The 22,576-nt window shown below is 39.2% G+C and overlaps 2 protein-coding genes across 3 annotated transcripts in view; one reads left to right on the forward strand and one right to left on the reverse strand.

The window, feature by feature from the left end:
- The window catches only part of STAMBPL1 (STAM binding protein like 1), a 33,303-nt gene extending 13,741 nt beyond the window's left edge, over positions 1-19,562 (forward strand). The window contains exons 4-11 of one of the 2 annotated variants that reach the window (XM_026094176.2): positions 272-347; positions 1,733-1,828; positions 3,200-3,554; positions 4,136-4,260; positions 4,931-5,068; positions 5,751-5,863; positions 7,954-8,053; positions 17,902-19,562. In XM_026094176.2, the coding sequence (XP_025949961.2) occupies positions 272-347; positions 1,733-1,828; positions 3,200-3,554; positions 4,136-4,260; positions 4,931-5,068; positions 5,751-5,863; positions 7,954-8,053; positions 17,902-17,928 (1,030 nt within the window). In that variant the 3' untranslated portion in view covers positions 17,929-19,562. Of the gene's footprint in view, positions 1-271; positions 348-1,732; positions 1,829-3,199; positions 3,555-4,135; positions 4,261-4,930; positions 5,069-5,750; positions 5,864-7,953; positions 8,054-9,684; positions 9,995-17,901 lie in introns of those variants that run through there. The other variant, XM_026094175.2, reaches the window with a different exon arrangement.
- Positions 10,477-18,719, reverse strand: ACTA2 (actin alpha 2, smooth muscle). The gene is made up of 8 exons (XM_026094179.2): positions 18,577-18,719; positions 16,679-16,807; positions 14,975-15,085; positions 14,423-14,507; positions 14,168-14,329; positions 13,827-14,018; positions 12,699-12,880; positions 10,477-11,917 (listed from the first exon to the last, which is right to left on the reverse strand). The coding sequence occupies exons 1-8, from the start codon at positions 18,703-18,705 to the stop codon at positions 11,774-11,776; spliced, it is 1,134 nt and encodes a 377-aa protein (XP_025949964.1). The 5' UTR covers positions 18,706-18,719; the 3' UTR covers positions 10,477-11,773.
- Positions 19,563-22,576: the final 3,014 nt, after the last annotated feature.

Consider the following 22,576-nt stretch of genomic DNA (forward strand, 5'->3'; position numbering starts at 1 on the left):
TAACTGAATCCATAACCTGAATGGAAAAAACACAAAATATATTCCGACATAGAAAATGACCTCCTGTCATTACATCATGTGTCCAATACCAGTCCATACAAGAACTTAAGTGATAGTTTAAAGTAATGAGTATGTAGAAACCTTCTCAAGTCACCTGGGATGCAAAGTTTAACATTTGTAACATATGAAACTTATCTCCCTGCCAACATAAAAGCTATTATGAATCTTCCTCAGACTACTAAGGCAAACACATGCATGTTTAATTTTCTAGCTTGTTTGTAGAAAAACTGCCCAGTCACCGAGACTATCACCAATGTGCAGTACCGGAAAAACAAGATATTATTAAGGTAGGGTTATTGTTTCCTGGCCTTTAAGAAACTTTCCTACCATTCCTTTTTTCCCAGTGCAAGCAGAAGCCCAAGGTAGCCACCACAGCTTGAAGTTCTGAGAACTTTCTCCATTTCTCATTCATGTTTTATTTCAGTTTAGTCAGTTGATCATTACTGGAAATTAAATTATCATTCTAAAGGGTGAGCAAGAACTATCTCTGAATTAAGTCTGTGGATTGTTGGAAACCCAAGTACATCTATTTCTAAAAATATATATGTTTAAAATACACTAACTTAACAGTACTTAGAGCTTGATTCTGGTCCCAGTTACACGAACAGCTAATAGTCCAACCTCTGACTGTTGCAAACAGAGGGAAAGAGAGGTGTATGGAATTACTGGTGTCTGTACATTATTTGCTTACCCTGCCAAATAATCAAAGTATATTTTTGCTTTCTCTATTGCCAAATATGCATTTAGTTGTTCTGTTCCATTTTTACCAGATTTTTTTTTCCTCCACTTGTATACAAAATGGTTTCACTATTGTTTTGCTACAAGAGAATTTTCAAATACAGCCTTATACTGAATTTAAAACATCTGGAATGAGAATTTTTAGAGCATACACTTTCTTCTGCTTCATACTGCCATATTTGCGTGGCTTTTTTGTACTGTTAAAGTTGAATAATGTTATCTGCAAGGCCAAAAGGCTTCATGCCAAATTTTATTTGAGTTTGGACCAAAATCTAGGAAAACATCCCTATTGAAAAAAGGCATCTAACATATGCTCCCCTCCAACAGAAGTCAGTAGAACTAAGCACATGTTCACATTCTCACCCTAACCAACAGCCTCTAAACTATTTTGCAGTTGCCTTTGCATCAGTAGAAAACACTGATGGGCATTTTTTTTGTTTAAATGAAGAATCTACCTGGGAGGTCCCAGGAAGCTACCTGTGTGGATATCTCTGCAAATAGCTCTCCCCGTACCCTGCCAAGGAATGCCCATATGCAGTTCTATTTCTGTCCAGGGAATCCTAGAGAAAAGTGTGGCAATCCTACCTGAAATAATGAAAGTTGGAGTTAGCTTTAGGTATAAAATACAGCTAAATCAAAAATGTTAGTCATCACACATCTGTTAAAACAGAGATAACAGACGGTTAGAAAAATGACCCATCTTTCCTTAACAAGCAGTTACACCTTTAACTGATGTAAATTAATATAGCTTCATTGAAATCAGTGTACTATGTAAGTTCACTCCAGCTGATGATTTAGTGTTTATTTCTTCCTTTCCTTCGGGAAAAGAGTAGTTGTTTATTTTGAATTTTTTGAAATCTGTATTACAGCTGAATTTGTTTACCAGGTGGTTCTTTTGAAAAGTAAATTTTATCTATCTTTTTTCCCCCCAAAGAAATTGAAGGAAGTTGCATTTCCAAGGACAGATGAATTGAAGAGGGATCTTTTAAAAAAATATAACTTAGAATATCAAGAATATATGCAAAACAAAGTAAGTTTTATATGGATATTGAATCATTGTATGAGTATTTTTCCATCATATAAAACTTCTTTAAAATTTTAAGCAGTAAAATGATAGCTCTAGAAAAGTTAATTATTTAAAGGACTACTTTAAAATGATTTTTTTTTCTCAGAATTTCATCTGTTTATCATCTGAAAATAAGTAATGCAAGTGTGTGCTTGGAAACACATGTTCTGTGATGATATTAACGTAATAGAAATCTAGAAATATCTGAATCGGTCTTTGGTGCACTCTGGTTTTCTTTTTATAAAGAAGATGCTGTTCAGACACTTACATGAGTATGTGGAAAAGGCCAATTGACTCTTAACACTTTGGATTTTAATTGATCCTCTTGGAGTCTTTAGGTAACTGTTAAGAGCTGTGTCTTTTGTAATAACATCACTGAAAACAGGATCTGTAATTTTAAAAACTTGTCTTGCAAAGAGTGTCTAAGAAAGTGTCTTTTCTATCCTCCCCTTGAAAAGGACCTAGGGAAGTATGCAACAAAAATGTGTATTCTGTCACTGATTGGTTTGAGGCTTCCTTTTCTGCTATAAATTGTTCATGATATTTAAAAAACTACTATGTTCTGTTTGTTTTTTTTTTTTCATTTGCTTCTGATGATGTTTGATGCCATCCCTTTAGCATGGAGCAAGAAGGACTGTTGACACCTGAGGCTTCCCCGCAGTTTGTGGAAGAGCAGTTTGTTTGGGGGCAGGTAGCACAGACCAGAGCAGAGAAGGCACCTAATGTGTGTGAGGCTGGGGAGGCTATGCGCGCAGAGCCAGATTAAGCCTCTTTCAGTACAGGGAGCAACACAAGGAAAGTTAAACTGACCTAAAGGAAGAAAGGTGGCAGGAGAAAGTCAACCAAACAAACAACCGAAACAGCAGCAACAAGTAGCAAAACCAAGCAACACGTAACAAAGTGGGTTATGAAATCTCTCCAGAAAACCAATATGCTCATGGATCTCGTTACATTCAAATTTGTAAGGACTTACACTTCTGTCTCATCTCCTTACCACTACTATTCTGAAAACACTTGTTTTGTAACACTTTATTATAAAAGGTAAATGAGTCAAGTGTTATCACTGCTGAAGGAAAAACACAAAGCATCACAGGTATGTGTACTGAAAGCTTTGTGTTAGGAATTCCATACCTACAGTATTTTATCCATGTCAGGCTACTTTTGTGGATATAGCCATGTCTGGCAGTTCAGCTTACAGGTCCAAAGGCTTTTAAAGTTTAATGACAGGATTTGGTGGTCTTATTAGCAATTAGATTGCTTACTTTCCCTTTCTTTTGTAGTAGTAGTATTTTTTATTGTTGTTCTGAGAATCTAATTACTTTGCATATGTTTCAGAACAAATGTGAGGCTGAATTTCTGAAGAAATTAGAGCAGCAAAGGCTAATAGAGGCAGAGAAGAAACGAATTGCACATATGCGGCAACAGCAGCTTGAATCAGAACAGTTTCAGTTCTTCGAGGATCAACTTAAGAAGCAAGAACTAGCTCGAGATCAGAAGATTAAAGAGAACATGGTTATGTCCGAACAGATAGATGGAAGTATGCTATCTTGTATTTCTGCATCTGAGAACAGTTCTTTATCTAACACATTGCTTGAGAAAAAAGAGAAGAGTGCCACATTGGGCTGTACTGGACATTCACCTCCAGTAAACCGGGCTCTAACGCCAGCAGCTGCTTTAAGTGCTGTTCAGAGTAAGTGCATAGATCTGTTATTTTTTATTTTATCTGCTTCTTTGCTGCTTATAGCAACACGCACATTGCATATGCATATGTACTTATTCAATGTGAGGGTGCCCATAGTGAAATAAGAATGAACAGGTTAATGTACACACAACAGTTCCATATAGTTCCAAACAGTTTCACATTTCCAGTTGAATGCCAATAGATGGATCTGGAGATCGAGCCTCACTCCTCCTATGGAGTCTGAATCTTGCCATAAACTTCAAGGGAGGAGAAGCAGAATCTGCAGGGGTTCATTTGGAGAGCTCTTTTGGAAAACCTTGGCCTGGAAAATGGTGTCAGTTCACTGTCACCTCAAAGGCAAGTTAGCTGGTGTCTTTCATGGGTTGGTGACCCCCATTTAACACAAAGTGCTTACACTTTGAAAGATTATTTTTAGTCTCATTAGAAATCTGTTATGGGATAAGTATAATTCTCTCCTTTTTAATAATTGCATGTAACTAGGTACATTTGAGAAATTCACTGTGTAAATTACAAATCAATCTCTCTCTCTCTCTCTCTCTCTTTTTTTTTCCCCTGTGTGTGTGTGTTAGCTCAATTGGCCGAAGCACTCAGAGGTGTAATTTTACCCAGGGATCTCTGTCACAAATTTCTGCTGCTAGCAGAGACAAATACAGTAAGAGGAATAGAGACATGTGGAATTCTCTGTGGAAAACTGGTACAGTTCAACCTTCACATTTTTATCGGGAAGGCATTTTTAAGAGCAGTGTATTTTCTGGTAATGCACTGATTTTACAGCAAAAGCAGATCTAAACTAAGTTTAATATGATTAACCTCATAACATTCACTTCAGATATAGAACTGTGGCCTGCTGCTTGGCTGCTGGGGTCATCAAATTCAGAACAACAAAAAGGAGAAGAAACCCCCCCTGTCAAGCTGTAGCATTGATTTACAGGCTGTTTTTTTCCTTTGACCTAGATAATGGTTAATGTCTTTTCAGAGCAGGGAGAAATGTCATGCCGATGCTGGCATACAAAGAATTTTAAAGTCAATATCCAAGTGCAGTTGAGTCATATAAAGGCAAAGAATAGCAAGAGTAGTAATGTTCCAGGTTTCACAAAAATAATTATAGTATTCTCAAATAGCTGTGTGTTAAATTTTTTAAAGTACATGTTTTTGACAGTGGTCTCTGCAAACATTTCAAATACAACAACCTTCTGTTGTTACTAATACTGCCCAATGCATTTTCACAATAAAACACTAAGGTGTACATTCAGGTGTCGTAAGTGAATATAGCTGAGGCTGACATGTTTCAGATTCCCATTCAGCATTTATTTATTAGTTCATTTGTTCTACTCTAAGTCATCATCTCAATGTTTATTTTACAGACACACAATCAATTTACTATTACCCATGTAATAGTGCCAAAGCAGTCTGCAGGACCAGACTACTGCGACATGGAGAATGTGGAAGAATTATTTGGTGTTCAGGATCAGTATGATCTCCTTACTTTGGGATGGATCCATGTACGTATGCCTCATAGGTTCTGGCTTTTCCTGTTTTGGCTCTGCATGCTATATGAAACCAGCCCTGGAAATAGCAAACTAAAGGAATAACTTGTATGATCCAAGTGAATTTGCTCACAATTCTAATCATTGTGATGTAACTGAGCATTAATGTTCATCATAGATAATAAGTATTTATTAATCAGTGAAGTTGTGAGGCATCTGGTTGACAAAATGAGAATGGTTTTGCTAGTACAACTTCTGTTTATGTCTATTTAAGGGTATTTTTTTTTTTTTTTACTTTCTAATGCCATTTATTTTCTTCCATGTTCAAAATTTAATTTGGGGGAGGTATTGTGTTGTTTAAACTTTATGTTAATTACATGGAGTGGGATTTCACTCTTAGGGATTTTGGCCAATCAGGTCATTTCCCTTTGTCCTGTGCTGCTTTGTTCTGCTTTCTTTTTCCCCATGATCAGAAAATTGCTTGCACATCTGATTGTGAACGTGTCTCCATGAACCTCACATTGAAAAGCTACCCTGACAATGTAGAACCTGGGATAATCTGGGAAGTTAAGAGCCCAATCTGGGGGAATTACTGATACTTTGAGTTGCTACAAATTATTGTTTTTTCTGGAATGTATGTCAAACGTGATTTGTTAGATATAATTCACCATGTAGAGATTTCCCTTTCTTTTTGTAGACACATCCAACACAAACTGCATTCTTATCCAGTGTTGATCTTCATACTCATTGTTCTTATCAGCTAATGTTACCAGAGGCCATTGCAATTGTTTGTTCACCAAAACATAATGAGTGAGTTCTGATTTTTCTAAGTAACGTTTAGATATTTTTCTCTGCTCCTTATCTTAAAACTTGATCAAATACAAACTGGGATGAAGGATGGGAATGGGTGTATTGTGAGTTTGTTCTCTTTACGTTGTTTAGACTTACATTCCAGTGAGTCTGTATGCACAGTATCATTTCTAGTTTCTCTCCCCTCCTCCCCTCCCAGCTCCAGGTTTTACATTGTATGTGTTTTTATACTCTGCTCAATCCAGTAGTAACAATAGAGGATGCTTTCCTGTAGGCCTTATTGTCAATGGCCTGCCCGAGACCTATCTTTATTCTCTCTGATGAAGGAAGTGGAAGGGTTTGGAGATATTTGTCTAGGGTGATACGAAAATTGCAAATGGGGAGTGAAGGGACAAAGCTTACACTTAAGGTCATATTTTATATTTCATAAAATACAAGCAGTAAGTAGCTAGTTAAAACCTGGAACTGCACAACAACTACTGTGAAAGCGTATAGCCTTTTCTGTGCTTGGCATTTCAAACTCCTAGGGCTGTTATTTAGTACTGTGCATTTCTTCAGCCTTTCTTACTGGCCATCTGCTCCTATAGATGACTTCATGGATCCCATTTGAACTTTTTGTATGGGTCATTCAGGTAGCAGAGTTGTAAATACAGCTTGAGTGGCTAGTGCACAAATGCTAGGGTTAATAATCCTGAGCAGCAATGTCCCCCTACATTTTAAAAACTCTGGAAGTCTTGTAGAAGTCTTGTAGATGTCTCAATAGCTTCTGCTGCTATCCTGTAACCAGCTGTAACCTATTACTCCTGTCTGTAACATTTATTGATCATGTTTTGCTCTGTAATCATTAGGTATTAACTCTTTTTTTTTTTTTTTTTTTTTGGGGGGGGGGCAAAAATAAGCATAATTTAATGTGACCAAAGTAAATGAAATAGGTGTGTGATCAACAGTAGTATCATTTTATAAGCAGATTTGCTTAGAAGTTGCATTTACCCAGAAAAAGCAATAAGGTATATCCATTTCTTGGAAAGAGAAGAAAAGTGTCAGGCTGTTTCTGTTCATGCAGAATTCTGATGAACAGAATTCTGCAGCAATGCAGCAGAAATATTGCTGGTGGGACTACAGAGTCTGATCAGATTGTGCTGCCAGCTGTGACTGTGCTACAAATTACCAACTGTGGAGCCTATTTGTTGCACAACAGAGGGGCAACACATTTGTTGGCAGGATGGAGGTGGAATTCTGTTCCTCCACCTGTAGGATGCACAGCAATACTGTGTGCCAAAGCAGCCTTCACAGATGGCTGAAGAGCTCCTTGCTTACTTCTGTTATAGCTGGCCTCAGCAAGATCCAAAGTATATGTAAATAAGAAAGAAGATAACAAAAGCTTCATGCTCTGTCTTCTCAATTTCTTACCCCACTTCACCTGAGCAATGATCTTGACTTCATGGAGACTCTTTATCTGAGTATAGACTAAATGTCTACAGCCCAGCCCTTCAGTAGTATTTCTGATAGTCTGTTTCCTACCTCAGGTTAAGCACAGTGAGTCAATGTTCTTTACAAAAGAAGGGTAGTTGTTTTAACTTACTAAATACTCCAAGTGTTAATCATGCATATGCATGATTATATTTTCTTCTGCTTTGAATTATTTGATTATCTAGGTTCAGTACCTAAAAAGCTGTGGGGAAATGTATTCTCTGTAGTCATTTATACAGCTAAGCTTAAAGGCTGTTCTCGTTAAGCTGTCCCTGTATAGAGTTCAGTGAGGGAAATGCAATCCAGACCAGCCAAGTTCCTGCTCTGAATCTGTTCCTGTATGAACTGGCCTCTTCCCTTAGTGGGGCTGCCCTGCCTAACAGGAATAGCACCAGTACTCCCCTCCTCCCCCCCCTTCCCTTTGCCACCTCTCCTTTTACAGGACTAAAACTCCATTTAATTTCAAATATCATAAGAATCTGACTCAGCCTTATCTCCTGTGAATCAGAGGTTATTGAGTATCATCTTGTCCTTCTGTTGAGCCAAGCAATTTGTATGTGAAACACTGGACTTCTCTTACAAGGCCAGTACTTAACAGTAGTTTCATCTTTTACTTCCAGCACTGGTATCTTCAGACTTACTAACACTGGCATGCTTGAAGTTTCTGCTTGTAAAAAGAAGGGATTCCATCCACATACAAAGGAGCCTAGGTTATTTAATGTAAGTATATAATACATGTTTTTTACTATTCAAACAGAAATTATAACTGATTCAGACTACGTTTCCTTATGCTTTTTTCCCATCTTAGAATAATGTAATTCATTACCTTTTCTTCACTGAAAGGTGGACCTCTCAGAAGTCTACTTAAAAGTCAATAGCTGTCATGAAATTACTTTTATTAGTAGCTGCCTCTGGTTAGGAACAATCTGAATGGCAGTTTCTATCAATCAGCCACTACTTCTTGCTTTCAACAGAAGCAAAAGCCACAGATTCAAACAGGAGTTGTTCTTGAGCTCTTCAGTTTTTAAACAAAGAATTCAGTTCATCTCCCCAGCTACAGTGTCTCAACAGAACAGGCCAGATGCTGCAAAGTGCAGCTATGAATAGATTAAGCCCCATTTCCTTCATTATCTGTAATTTTCCCCCAGCTTCTCAGAAGCTTTTCTCAAGAAGTACAAAATTCTTTGGTGTTATAAGAGCCTAGTATGCTATTTGTATGCCTGAACAGTAGTCATTCATAATTACTTGAAATGTCATTGTTTTCCGAAAGACAACGATCTTTTTACCTTGGAATAATTAAGACTTTTTTTTTAAATGGGGCTCAGTTCAAATACAGACCAGCTCATACCTACAGCTCAAAATTAAATAATCAAATGCAGAGAAATAATACTGAAAGAAGACATTAGAAATTACTTTTTTGTGGTACAACTCTTAGAACGTCAGCATTAATCCTCAAAAAGGAGAAGAGTTTCAGTTTTTTGTTTGTTTTGTTCTTTTATCATTGACTCTATGGCTATAGAGAAGGTAGTCCAGGTCTGAAAAATTTTAAGGCTTTTGTTCCAGGTTAGCTCTTCTCAGTGGCCCTCTACCAACTTGAGTTCATAAGTGAAATCACTGGCCACTTGAACTCATTTACAGACATTAGGCATACTGCTGGTATCGCATACCAAACACAAATTTCCTTTCAAGTATGGTCCCCAAAACAGATTGATCTTCCAACAAGAACAGTAAGATTTTTATTTCCTTATTTCCTGGAGGGAAAATATCGGATGCGATAATATGAAATAGTACTGACCAGCAGAACAACCCTAATTTGCATCCATCTGACTTACAATAAAAGCTCTTTCCCACAGCCCCAACACAAGCATTTAGGACTAGTTAGTGTCTTTAGACACAGTCATGACTAAGTAATAGCTTAAAAATTCATCATTTGAGCAGAAACATCTGAAGCTACTGCAGGAAGTGAACAGACTTCAAGCTTGTCTTGCTGCTGTCACCCATGCACCTGTTCTATTGCAGCACACTGCCTTTTCCCCCTCCATTTCAAGTATACCAGGCTGTGATTCATAAAGGACAACACAGAACTATAATATGTTTTACAGGCCAAGCACTAAGCAATAGCCTTTTTAGAAATCTATGTCTGATTGCATGTTGTAGTCCTTGCCCTGTTTAGCAATCTACACTTGTGAAGATAAGTTTGCCTATTAGCAGGCACAGTGATAGGTACAATCACAGTTGGATATATAGGCATAATGTTAAGTAGGCTCAGAAAATTACAAGGAAAGAGTAGCCCACATCTGCTGTTTTACACAAACTGATTTCTGTGAGTAATGAGTTGACTTCTTCTACAGCCATGTACCCATGTGGTCGGGAAAGACATAAAGATAATTGTGCTGGATCTGAGGTGATAAGGATGGACAATAGCGATACTACTAAGCAAATGGCCAAAACAGAAAAATGGCTTCCAGTTTTCCTACGTTTTCAGAAATGACTTTTATATTTATACATTTTAGATTGAATGGTTTGATATTTATTGGTCTTGACCATTTTGGAGTTACTTTGTTGCTCTGTCAAGATGGAGTTCAGTGACATTAACCCTGAAACTGTAAATGTATCTCAATAATACAACACAACAATAAAATGAACTTCAAACAACTGTAATGCTGTTGAAGTAATGCTTCTTTTGTCACTGTTGGCATTAATTGTCTTCTGAGAAATACAGGTTTTTAACAGCGTTTGGCTTTTCCTGACTACCAGCTACATACCTCTCTAACTGCTTCAGTGCATTTACATTATAGGTACTAGTGGCAAGTAAGTTGGCTTGGGTGATTTGTCCTTCTCCTGCCCCCACCCTGCCCCCCCCCCCATTCCATATTTGTATAGTTCTGGTTTCTCTTATGTCATTAAACAGAAATCACTTAGGAAAACACAAGTCCTTTACCTGAGAGCTGACTCCCCATCACATCCTGGAATAACAGAGATGCATTGGACTCCCTTGGAGGAATGTGTCTTCTGCAGCAACCCTCTAGTAGAAACTCCTACTTGAAATCAAGTTCTGCTCCTGAAAGGGACTCCCCAGCTCTATCTAGAGTTAGATTAAAAGATCTTTCTAGAGTTAGAAGGACGAAGCATACAAAGTAATATTCTCTTACAAGACTTTATTCAGAATCTGCTCTGAGAACCTAAATGACCTGTACTTGAAAGAATAAGGTTAGTATGAAGAAGTTTGGAACATATACTAACCCTCAGAAGTTGGACAAGATCTGGAACCCAGGAGTTAAGCAGACATGGTAAGAGGTGCTGTTGCAAAGACCTTACAGTCTGAAGGATAAGGAGGAACAGGCAAGTGAGGTAAACTGTTAGGTTTGAGGCAAGGAAACTGGGTACCAAAAATAAATAGTAGCCTGGTTCTTGAATTCTAATGAATATAGATTGTAGCAATTTTCTTAGAACTGACTTTTTCCAGGCCTGTCTCAGTGAATTCTTTATTTATATACACTTTTAAGACAGTAATACTGGCTTCAGCTTCTATACATGTATTTCTAGTTTAGCATCAGTTTCAATGTGTTTAAGACAATAAATGGAATCAGAAAATCACAGAAAAAGAAAATTGTCTAGAGTCATTTTATCTGCTTTGATTACATTATCCAAAAAACAGTTCAAAAGAGAAAATATATTAAGCCAGCTTAATTATGCTTTAGGCCTTGCCAGAAGTCACAACACAAAAATAGTAGGTCTGCACTCACCCTGAGGGCATATGACAAAGTCATGTGCTCAGTCTAATTCTAATGGCAGAGCTTGGTCATGCCCTCCCACCAAGGAGCAGGTTTAGTTTCTTTAAAGAGGAAGCATGGAATTGCTGTAGTATGTATCATACACCTCTGGGCCACACTTACACTAAAAGAATTGGCTTTTCCAGCGTGACAGCTGTGAATTAAGAAGTGATGTGGCTAGATAATTATTTCTGGATAGACCAGGTGCAAAGCAGGGTGCCTGCGCTCATCTTCCTATCAGTCAGATGCTCTGTGCCTTTGATGCTGCCCAGAACTTTGGAAGAATCAAGATTGGGTCTATTTTCAGACATGAATGTTTACTGAAACTAGACACCGGTAACGTGGAGCCTGATAGCTGAGTGCTTTCTAACATTCATGTCATTGAACAAAACGTACCACTTTTCTATTAAGCCCAGCATAGTGTAGTAATAAATTCATGCCACGAGATGGAGCTTTAAACCAGTTGTAATGGTGTCTCCACAAATGCCTGTCTCTTTTGTAAAATAGGAGCAGCAATTTTGTAGCATATTTAAAATTTATTCCAAAAAAATACACAGTATCCAATTACTCAGAGTCATTATGATGAAGGATTTATGGAATGAAGTTATAAGAATGTATTTTCCTGAATACATTCACCATAATACACTAAAGAGAGATATAAAAGAATTTAAAAGCATTTGCGGTGAACAATGGATGGGCCTGCTTCATCATATTCCTGTTTGCTGATCCACATCTGCTGGAAAGTAGACAGGGAAGCAAGAATAGAACCTCCAATCCAAACGGAGTATTTACGTTCAGGAGGAGCAATAATCTGTTTAAGAAACAAAGGAATCAAATACAACCTTCCACTGTGAATAAAATACATTTGTTAAACAAAATTACTAAAGCAATTGTATTTGATGTTAATGGAAACACTGTATCTGTATGCTAGTGTCATCCCTTGTATTATTGCTTGCAGCAATGGCTAACTGTAAAGTTAGAAAGTTTATAATTGAGTCTGTGACTTAAACTCTCAATTTCTCTGACTCAGCCTACCCAGCAAGAGTAGTGCATTTGCGTATTCACGACTGGAAGTTAGAAAAGGGGAGCTTATTAGTCTGGAAACACATAATGATAGCCAGGAGATCTTGGAAAAATAAGTGGCCTATGCAATACTCTTATTGGTATAGCAAATAAAGTGTTTGCAAAGCAAGGAAGGGGAGTTTGAGGCAGCAGAAAGACTGACTTATCAGAGGCTCGCTCTCTTCTGATCCTGTAGGCCAAGGACAAAACGAGCATTTCCTCTCATCTCCATACTTCAGCCTAAAAGGGCTGAAGAAGCTTACTGAAGCCCCAGGGGAAAATTTACACTTCTGTTTCCACACTATCCATAGTCCTTGTTAGGGCAGTTTTGCACAATTCAGCATGAATGAGGAAATGAGGAGAAGCCTTTCTTTTACTAGCAGAGTTACTTGGGGTGATTATTTGCAAGAACATATACTGACAATTAAAAATATCTACAAAGCAATTTGATAAGTTGCCATTTTTCATTAGATTTTTGACAACTTTGTACATGCTAGCTCAAATATAGTCTACAAATAATTGCACTGTACCTTGATCTTCATAGTGCTGGGAGCAAGAGCAGTTATTTCCTTCTGCATCCGGTCAGCAATGCCTGGGTACATTGTAGTGCCTCCAGACAGCACATTGTTGGCATAAAGATCCTTTCTGATATCTATGTCACATTTCATGATGCTGTTGTAAGTAGTTTCATGAATGCCAGCAGACTCCATGCCTGGGGAAGTTACAGCAGAACACTTAGGAAGCAACTCAATACAGAGATTCAAAATTGTTAACATAGAACTACCAACATGAAGTAAAGTGTCCCTCTGGGAGATGCCAGTCTTCAGTTGCTGTGGAAATCTGGAAAGTCATTCTGCAACTGCCCACGCTATTTACTTAGGAGTACCCTGGGATACAGTCTTCTTCCCCTCCTTACTTACACGTAACTCCTCCATAAAAAGAAAGCTGGGGTGTGGAATAGTTGAGTTTCCAGTAGGCTCTTGCAGACAACCTCAAATGGCCTAAGAATTCCTTATATGGTTCTGGAATAATTTGTTTTCTTTATTTTTTTTTAATTGAGCCAGCTCAGAGACAGAACAGTCAAAATATGTCCTAATACCTCTAAGTATGCAACTACTTTATCTATTTCTGAGCTGAAATTCTGCCCATTGGCAGAACCTACACTGGATTCCTGTGTGACCTCATTGCAAGCCTGCCTTCAACACTGTTGATTAGCATGGCATTAAGTTGGCTTTGCTCTGTAAACATGAAGCACCGTGGATTCAGGATTCCCAGCAGTCCTTTGGAAGAATAAAAGTAGTGCTCCCCTGCCCCCCAAAAGCACATTCAAACTACAGTCCTCCACTGTTTAGAAGCGGCTCTGCAGCCACACTTCTCAGGGTAGCCAACTACATAACATACAAAATGGCATGGGCCCAAAGCCAGAAGCAAGGAATAAACATTCAGGGTTTATTTTGGGAAAGCATTTTGCCTTACTGTTTGACATGAAGTTCCTCCCACCATATTAATAGTGCTGTTCTAAAATATTATTTTGTAATGGGCCCTAGGACATACTCTTGTATAAGTCTAAGTGAACTAGCAATGGGAAGGAATCAAAAGGAACGAGGAATTTGATATTTATGTGCAGTTTACCAAGGCAGAACAATCATTCAACCTACCAATGAAAGATGGCTGGAAGAGGGTCTCTGGGCAGCGGAAGCGTTCGTTTCCAATAGTGATCACCTGACCATCAGGAAGCTCATAGCTTTTTTCCAGAGAGGAGGATGAGGCAGCAGTGGCCATCTCATTTTCAAAGTCCAGAGCCACGTAACACAGCTTCTCCTTGATGTCACGGACAATTTCACGTTCCGCTGTTGAGAGGATTCAGTTTTTAGCTTGGCATTCAGTGAGGACTTTCTTGTTTCTAAGCAACTGTAGAACCACTGCTATTCCTTCTAACGCTATTAGAAACATTACACATTAAAATAACTCTCCTCCTCAGTTTGCACTATGTCCTTACCAGTGGTCACAAAGGAATAGCCACGTTCCGTCAGGATTTTCATGAGGTAGTCTGTCAGATCACGGCCAGCCAGATCCAGACGCATGATGGCATGCGGCAAGGCATAGCCTTCATAAATTGGCACGTTGTGGGTGACACCATCCCCAGAGTCAAGCACAATCCCTTTGAGAAGATAACGCAAATCGTTCATTCTCAGATGCACAGGAGCACACTTAGTTATTTAGAGTGCCTGTGCCGCCTTCCCCAGAAGCCTACCTGTGGTACGTCCAGAAGCGTAGAGGGACAGAACAGCTTGAATAGCTACGTACATGGCTGGTACATTGAAAGTCTCAAACATGATCTGAAACACAGTTAAAAAAGTTACCTAACAATAGGGTTTGTAGTTTAGTTGAAGCAATATACTGAAAGAGAGCGAAAAGACAAGATTTTCATATTTCTTGATGGCCAGTAATAGCAAGGAAGGAAAAACACATCTAAAAATATTTGTTCTTTCAGGCATCTCTCTGTATCTGGCCTGGAACTATGGTTTATGAATATAGACACATGCACACATTAAAGATAATTCTGTAATAGGCCTGGGCCTTAAAAAGGATCAAGATAACAGCTTGGACAGACCTAAGTCCTCACATTCAAAATGATTCAGAAAGAGTGTGCAAATTTGACAGATGGTCACTATATGCTATTCCACCTTCCCTAACTCAGTGATGTAGACAACTGGAGAGTCAAGCTGGCATGACTAACTGTAATGATCAAGTTCACATCCTGCTGAGTTCACAAAATTGGAATTACTCCGTAGTATGAGCTTACCTGTGTCATTTTCTCTCGATTGGCTTTGGGATTCAGCGGCGCTTCTGTCAGCAGAGTCGGATGTTCTTCAGGTGCAACACGGAGCTCATTATAGAAAGAGTGATGCCAGATCTGAGGACAATGGGAGAAGCCAAAGGAAAGAAACACTATCACCAACAGCTCAAAATCACTTCCAGCCAGCTATTGCGCTCCAGCACTCTGACTGCCTACTAGAGAGAGGTTACTGATGTTTCACATGCAGTTGGTGTTACTGCCTTCATAGAAATTACCAAAGTGACTAGAAAAAGAAAATCACTGTCCTCAGGTTTTACTGCTAGTAATATATTACTTTTAAAAAGACACACAGGTTAATGAAAATAAATATGCTATTCTTACAGTAGAAGAGACAGAGCAGGAGAGATTTGATTGCAGCAAGGCTATTTCACTCTACATTGCTCTTCAAATATAATACGAAAATGTGGATCTTGCTTCTGTTTGGATTCCTTTGCTCCATTCTGGCTTTCTGCTGATTTACATAAATCAAGGGAACTGTCTTATTTCAAGTCAAAAAAGTAAAATCCATGAGCCAATGGCATTAGGACCCAAGTGTACAAACGCATTTTTCTTTCCATCTTTTAAACAAACTCTCAAGAAGCAGTATCAATACTGACTGGAAGTGAAATAGCTTCCCAGCATCCCTTAAAAGATGTTTATTCTAGAACATACAAGGACCCCTGCAGTAGAGTTCAATAGATAAGGGGTCTCTTGAAGACAGTTTCTTCTTTTGGTTTGTAGAGGTCAGCCCAAGAATTCATAATAAGAAATGAAAGCAAATGTTTTGTGGGGCTAAAAGTCAACATGTGTTTATCACCTCCTCATGGCTAACTCATATTCTTATCAGCCATTAAATATAAGGCCAAGTGGGCTGCAACGAGGAAGTTAACACACCAGTAAGAAGTAAACTGTAACAGAGTTTCTAAATACCAAAACAGGTTTGTTAAGCTTCCTTTCAAGCTGGTGGTGATTATGGAGTACTTTGTTGGTTACATCTCTGAAAGATTTTCCAATCTTCCCCAATAAAGCCTATGGTGCTATGAGAATCAGCAAGTCCTATGTGGCTCCACACTCTTCTGCAGTGTGTTCTGCTGTCCTGACACTCTGCATAGCTCTAGCTCCACAGCACAACATAAAATAGAGATACCACCTTATTTATTTCAACAGTACAGCCTATCACAAAACACATGGCTCTGGATGCCTTTCATCCAAATACTATCTCTGAAATGGATTCATTTCATCTCAGTTTTGCTAATCTTTCAAACATTAAAATGCACATCTGTAAGCAGTGCCTTTCATATCAGAATTACATACGTGTTTTGTATGTATGTACATACAGAGTTTTGCAAGAACAGAGATACTTTCTTCAATTCCATTTCCTCACTAGCAAATTGAGGATATTGCTATTTTTTGCTTTACAATAGTTAGCAAAGATGTGTAGCTCAGACTGGAGGAAGAAAACTCCTAACAACAATTTGATGTATCCCTAGCGATACTTTAGCTTTAGATGCATATTAACCTTTGCTAGTCTGGCTTCAGTTGCTAAAAGCTTCTGACTAACCTACACTTGATAGCACAACACTTTGATCTACAATTTACTGAGTAACCTGTCAACATTAGGTTCAAGTAGGCCTACCAGTGATACACATCATTTTTTCAATTCTGAAATACCTTCTCCATGTCATCCCAGTTTGTAATGATGCCGTGTTCTATGGGGTATTTCAAGGTCAGGATTCCTCTCTTGCTTTGAGCCTCATCGCCTACGTAGCTGTCTTTTTGACCCATGCCAACCATCACACCCTACAAAATGACACAAAAGGAGTTAGTCTCTCAAGGAAAGGTGTAACAAAGTAGTTAGAACAAAGTATTTAGAACATTAGCTGTCAGATAACCCCAATTGCCAATGACAGTAGTTACAAAATACTTTATGAAAGCTAATGACTGCAGAATTACTCATTGTTCTTCAATTTCCAAAATTAAATTTTTAGTTAACTTAAACCTCTGGAGTTCATGTTTGTACTACTGTTTAAGTAAGCAGCACAAGTACAATGTTAAATTCATCAAGATAATGTAGAACAATAGGGTTGTCTTAATGATCATTATTATTTAGGGATGAACTGCCTGCTAAAGTATCATAAAGTGGAGTTAAACTGGAGAGCGAAGTTGTGCCATCTAATGGTCAAGAGTGAGCAAAATATACTTTATATTTCCCAAAGCTTGAATTTCAGTGTTTTTTAATCTTGTTTTATGTTTGAATGCTAAAACATTGCCCTTGGAGATACAGGCAATTTAAAACTACTGGTATAGGCTTCATTTTAGGTATTTTCATGGATCCTGCAGTGGTCCATGGACCAGAAGTCAAAAACGGCTTTGGATATGCTGTTGTCTCTTACTACGTTGAAGTTAGAAATACTGGAAAAAATAAATGCACACTACGATGCTTTGACTGCATTATGCTCTTATCAAAATTTAGTCATTACATGCTCCAAACCTTGTCTTCTCTAAACTGTCCTGTCTTGGAAACAGGCAACCTGGATTTGCAATTTATGATGGGAAGATCTTTTCGTCAGGAGACTAATGCCACCTGTGATTTGTGGTCAGGAAAGAGCAGTTCAAGAAATCTGCAGTATTTTTTTCCCACCATGACTGTGTGGCTTATTTTTGAACACTTAATACCATTCACACTGAATGGTATTTGATTATTTCACACAGAAAATGGTATTTGATTATTTCTTTAATTATGGTAATGCCCAGAGGCCTCAGTTAGACCTCCAGCCCTAGGTCCTATACTGAAAGACATACATTTCTCCTGCCCTGAAGAGCTTAAAATGTACTTCCTATGTGTATAAGTGCCACCCATATTAAAACCAGTTTACCTGTTTTCATTTCACCAGGTCCTTGGATGGCATAGAAGCAATTAGGCGGATCTTAAAACCCAGCAGCCAATTTCATTTTTGTGACCTAGCCAAGCCGCTCTTGTTCATGCTAATGATGATCTGACTCAAAACTCTCTATACTTAACATCCCAGTATTTTGTAAACTAATAAAACAGACTGGAATGCATCATAGGCTCAACTGCAAACCTTGAAGCTATAGAAACTCAACCCTAGACAGGTGCTCATCTGTGAAACAGCTAAATGAATCAAGTCAGGAAGGTTAACAGGAAGCTGACTGAAAAAATCTCCTTCCTTCCTTATTCACTCCACATCATCTATCACCAACTTTTACAGCAGTCAAAATTTCTAGATACTTCTCTGTAGAGTTTGTTTGTTTTTCAAACTCGCTTTACTTGACAAATTCTCCAGGTGACCTTAAATTAAGGACAGAGAGAAGAGGGTATAGCAGGGAGAGAAGAATTATAGGATTCTGCCGTCAAGGAAAGAGACGTGGTTGGACTCAGATGGGTGCACTGCTGGACTCCTTTTGCCTGGAGACGCTGTGTTACGCAGACTGCTCAGGGCTGGGCTAGCCCCAGACACAGGAGAGGGTGGATCTGGGATGGAGACCTGGGCATGGGGCAGCAAGGCCTTCTGGAAACTCAATATGGAATAATCAAACCAGTTCATTACCTGGTGCCTGGGACGACCCACAATGGAAGGGAAAACCGCTCTTGGAGCATCATCCCCAGCAAAGCCGGCTTTGCAGAGCCCTGACCCGTTGTCACAAACAAGGGCGGTGCTGTCCTCTTCCTCGCACATCTTCTACGTCAATGTCCTCAGGCCCTCCTGAGAGAAAACAGCCCTTTGAAAACAGCAGGAAAAGAATAAAAAGAACACACTCAGGTACCAAAACCACTGCTGAAGACAGAGACTGCTGTACGAAAGGGACCAGCATTAGCAAGCAGAGGTTTGGCCCTGGTTTGGTAAGAACAAGGCTGGGAGGGCACAGGAAGGAAGAAACTTCCTTTTGAAAGTGCGAAAGTTTTTGACCATGTTGGCAGGAGGGCTGTATGCACAAGAGCTTATTCAAGGAGACTCCAAAGGAGACTTCCAGTCCTGCTGCATGGACAGACAGACCATTAGCAAATGTTATCTAAATAGCAAATGTTTATCTAAATTTGGTCAAAAAATCCATGGCTGGGGCAGGGGAAATAAAAGAATGCTGGACTGACAGCTGCAAAAACAAAGATCCCTTTACATCAGATTCAGCACAACACTCCCCACTTTTCTGTCACCCTGACAGAATTCTGACCCCTGTGGAAAGCCTTTAAAGGTAAGAGCACTTCACCTCCACCATTCAGTCTTGGGCTTCTGCAAGACAAACCACATTAAACACTAGTCAGGTACCAGTGGTATTTTAATGATACAGATATTAACCCACTGTGTCAAGATGACCAATTACATTTATGTTTCCCCTTTTAAAAGAGAAGAAATGTTCCTAATTTTTTTTTAAAAAAAAAGCTTCTCCCAGCCTCCCTCTAGCTATTCAGAAAAAAGATCATGCCTTTAGAATCAAGTTGGGGGAGTACGTGTTTTAAAAACAGGCCATAGCATATGCTCCATCACCATTTAAAACCAGCTAATAAACTGCATTTGTAAAATGGCAAAGCAATTTATGTTGGCTCCCTGACTCAGTAAAACTGTTTTCCTCCTCAGGCAACAGAAAATAGCATGGGTAATAAAAATGCTTCGAAGGGTTTGTATTAAAGTCAGTTATAGAAATGATCACTGAATACCAAGGCTTGAGAACTATTTGCCCACAGTTTATAGTGTGGTAGGGAAATCCCTTGACTAGCTCTGAGCCTAGACTTGCACGCGGAGTTCAGCAAACTGCAACGTGTTAACAGCTAAAGGAGACAGCTGTGATCCACAGATCCAGCTGACTCCACACAGTCACTAAACTCGTCTGCCACAGGAATGCTGGAAGTGCAGGATGAAGAGGGGTACAGGGTCAGTGAAAGCCCTGGCTGATCAGGAAGGCAACACAAAAATGCTGTTTAGCCTCTATGACAGATGGAAGAAACATGGACAGTTCTCCTAAATCCTCCTTTTGAGATACTCCGTCACTCCACAGCCAGGCAGCCCAGGGACACGGCTGCAGCTCAACTTCTGCAGGCTGCACGGGCATAGCTTACGGAAGACACGGACAGGGAAATCCTGACCCGATGTGCTCCAGGTATTTTATTGTTTTCACTAGGAATGGAGAATAGGATGCAGTTTTTCCATTTACTAAACTCTTGAGAAAACAGGTTCTTTACATTCAAACATTTACTCAATGGAGTACAATTGTTATCTAACATGAATGAACAGACTGGTTTAGACAAACCATTTCCTAATTAGGGAAAAGGCTTTTCAACCGTCTGTTTTTGGAACAGAGTTCGAGGTCAGGGGGTTTGCTCAAACCAATGCAGCTAATGCAATGCCAAAAATCACTTGGGGGAGGGAAGAAGAAGGGGCAGGAAAGGCTACATTTCTGAGCTTCGTGAACTCTAAATGAAAACCATATTTAGTAATAAAGCACAAAAAGTTGAAGAAATCAAAGCTGAATTATTTCAGACAGGGTGCTCTCCTGCCAACCAGTGAGTTACAGCCCACGATTGCCATAGCATGCAATGGTAACATCCTACAGCAGCAAATATCACTCAGCACTGTGGAATAAAGGTAATTTTTTCTCCCAAATAATTAATACAGTATTTAGCCTCTTACTTCTACTTGTTTTCCATCTAAAGATAGCCAGTCACCCCACCAAACTCCACAGCAACCTGTTGAAAGAACTCCAGCCTCACAAGAAATACTGTGTGTAACCTGTCCCTTAAAGAAATGTTTGGCTTTTTGCAGGACAGTGGTTTCATGCACATAGAGACAAGGACAAATACACAGGCAACCTCATTGTATCATATTAGATACTGCTATTTTGCACACTTCTCAGCTCTTTTACAGCCACATGCCCCAAAACACTTTCTTAAAACATGTCACTTTACACTGAGTTAATAGCATTGAAGCAAACCTGCTAAAAAACCCTACTACACAGCAGGCAAATCCACCCCAAGCAGAATCTCATTCCGTCCAAAACTAATGCCCCAGGGTCACATGGGTTAATTTGTACACAAACGCAACCATAATTCCAGTGGTGCCATTACACAGTCTTTATACTATTGCTTGAGTGTTGGTAGAATCAGCAAACTCATGAGGCAGAACTTTATTTCCCTTTCAAAAGTGCTAAGAAAAGAAAGACAATGCAGTATAGATATTACAAGCAATTGAATTCAAAATCAAATCATCTCTAATAAGAAATGCATAAGCAGAGTACAGCACAACAGTACATCCTCCTGAACAGCTTCCATTTGACTGTATTTAATAAAAGTCTTCCAGAAATCTGTCAGTCGCTGTTGGTTCAGTCCCACTTACCCTGACAGCGCCTGGCTGGGGATAGCTGCTCTGGGATGGTGCACTGTGTATCCGAAAGCTCTGACGCTATATAGCCCCTGCAGCTCTTCTCCTCCCACTGGCCTCCCAAACAAGGAGCAGAGACAGGCAGAGACAGAGCTGAAGTCTCTAACAAAACCATATAGGGACCTTATTACAAAAACCTCTAATCTGGGTGGCCACAGGCCCTGGGTCTCTTCCACTGCATTCCAGTGCAGAGCTCATGAAACAGGAGGAGACTTTCAGCTGTGTAAGATAAACACTTTAAAACTTCAGGAGAGCTGCTAAAATGCACTGAGACAGAATGTGCCCATGATAGCCACCCTCAGGCAGAAAGAGCATGTGTTCAAACAAAAGAGGTCTAGGCCTCCATAGTAACACCCAAGAGATAGACCGAAAAGCTGCAATAGCAGCCATTTATAATAGGGAAGGTGTTTTAACAAAACACTTGGCTTTCATTAAAGATTGTGACAAAGACATTGAAAATATTTCTGCTAAGCTAAACCGCTGCTGAATTTTGCTACAAACTCTCTTTAAGAGCTTGATATTTTGATTTGTACACTAAACGTTGCCCATAGGCTTAGGCGTAACAGCAAGTACCTGCTCTTGTGTAGGCATAGAGTGAAGTCTTGGCAGGTTGAGAAAATGGGTTTTTTAAAAGATTGTCATAATCCCCTTTGGGCTGTGGTGGGTTAGAATCAATCTTCTTTCTCTGTCAAGTTTGTTTCCTAATGCTAGTAACTGTGGGCCAACTTCATCCTAGTGTAACTCCACTGATGCCACAAATCTGGACAGCTCTGAACTGACATCTCAAGCACATTCATGATAAAGTTGCTGAATTTTATAACCTTCAGCTAGCTTTGCAGCTGAACATATTTTTAGCAAATAAAGCAAGGATTCTCACTGTACAAGTTATTTTCAGAGCAGGACTGGATTTTTACAGCTGCAGTCAGCTGTTCTCCAGACAGACAGGCTCTATTGGAGAAGCATTTTCATGGTCAACAACGTATTCTCATTAGGTTTGTACTAAAGACCAAAAATCAGCATTTCTAAACTGCATTACTAAACCATTTTAAATTCAAAATTGCTCTACACACAGAAGCTAAGAAGCTAAGAAAGATGTACGGTAAGAATCCAAATGGGATCCTTACTTTATGAGTCTTGTTACAACGGGGGAGGGAAGTGTTCATGTGGTTGCTGCCTA

This window comes from Dromaius novaehollandiae, chromosome 6 (genome assembly GCF_036370855.1).
Source record: "Dromaius novaehollandiae isolate bDroNov1 chromosome 6, bDroNov1.hap1, whole genome shotgun sequence".
NCBI lineage: Eukaryota > Metazoa > Chordata > Aves > Casuariiformes > Dromaiidae > Dromaius > Dromaius novaehollandiae.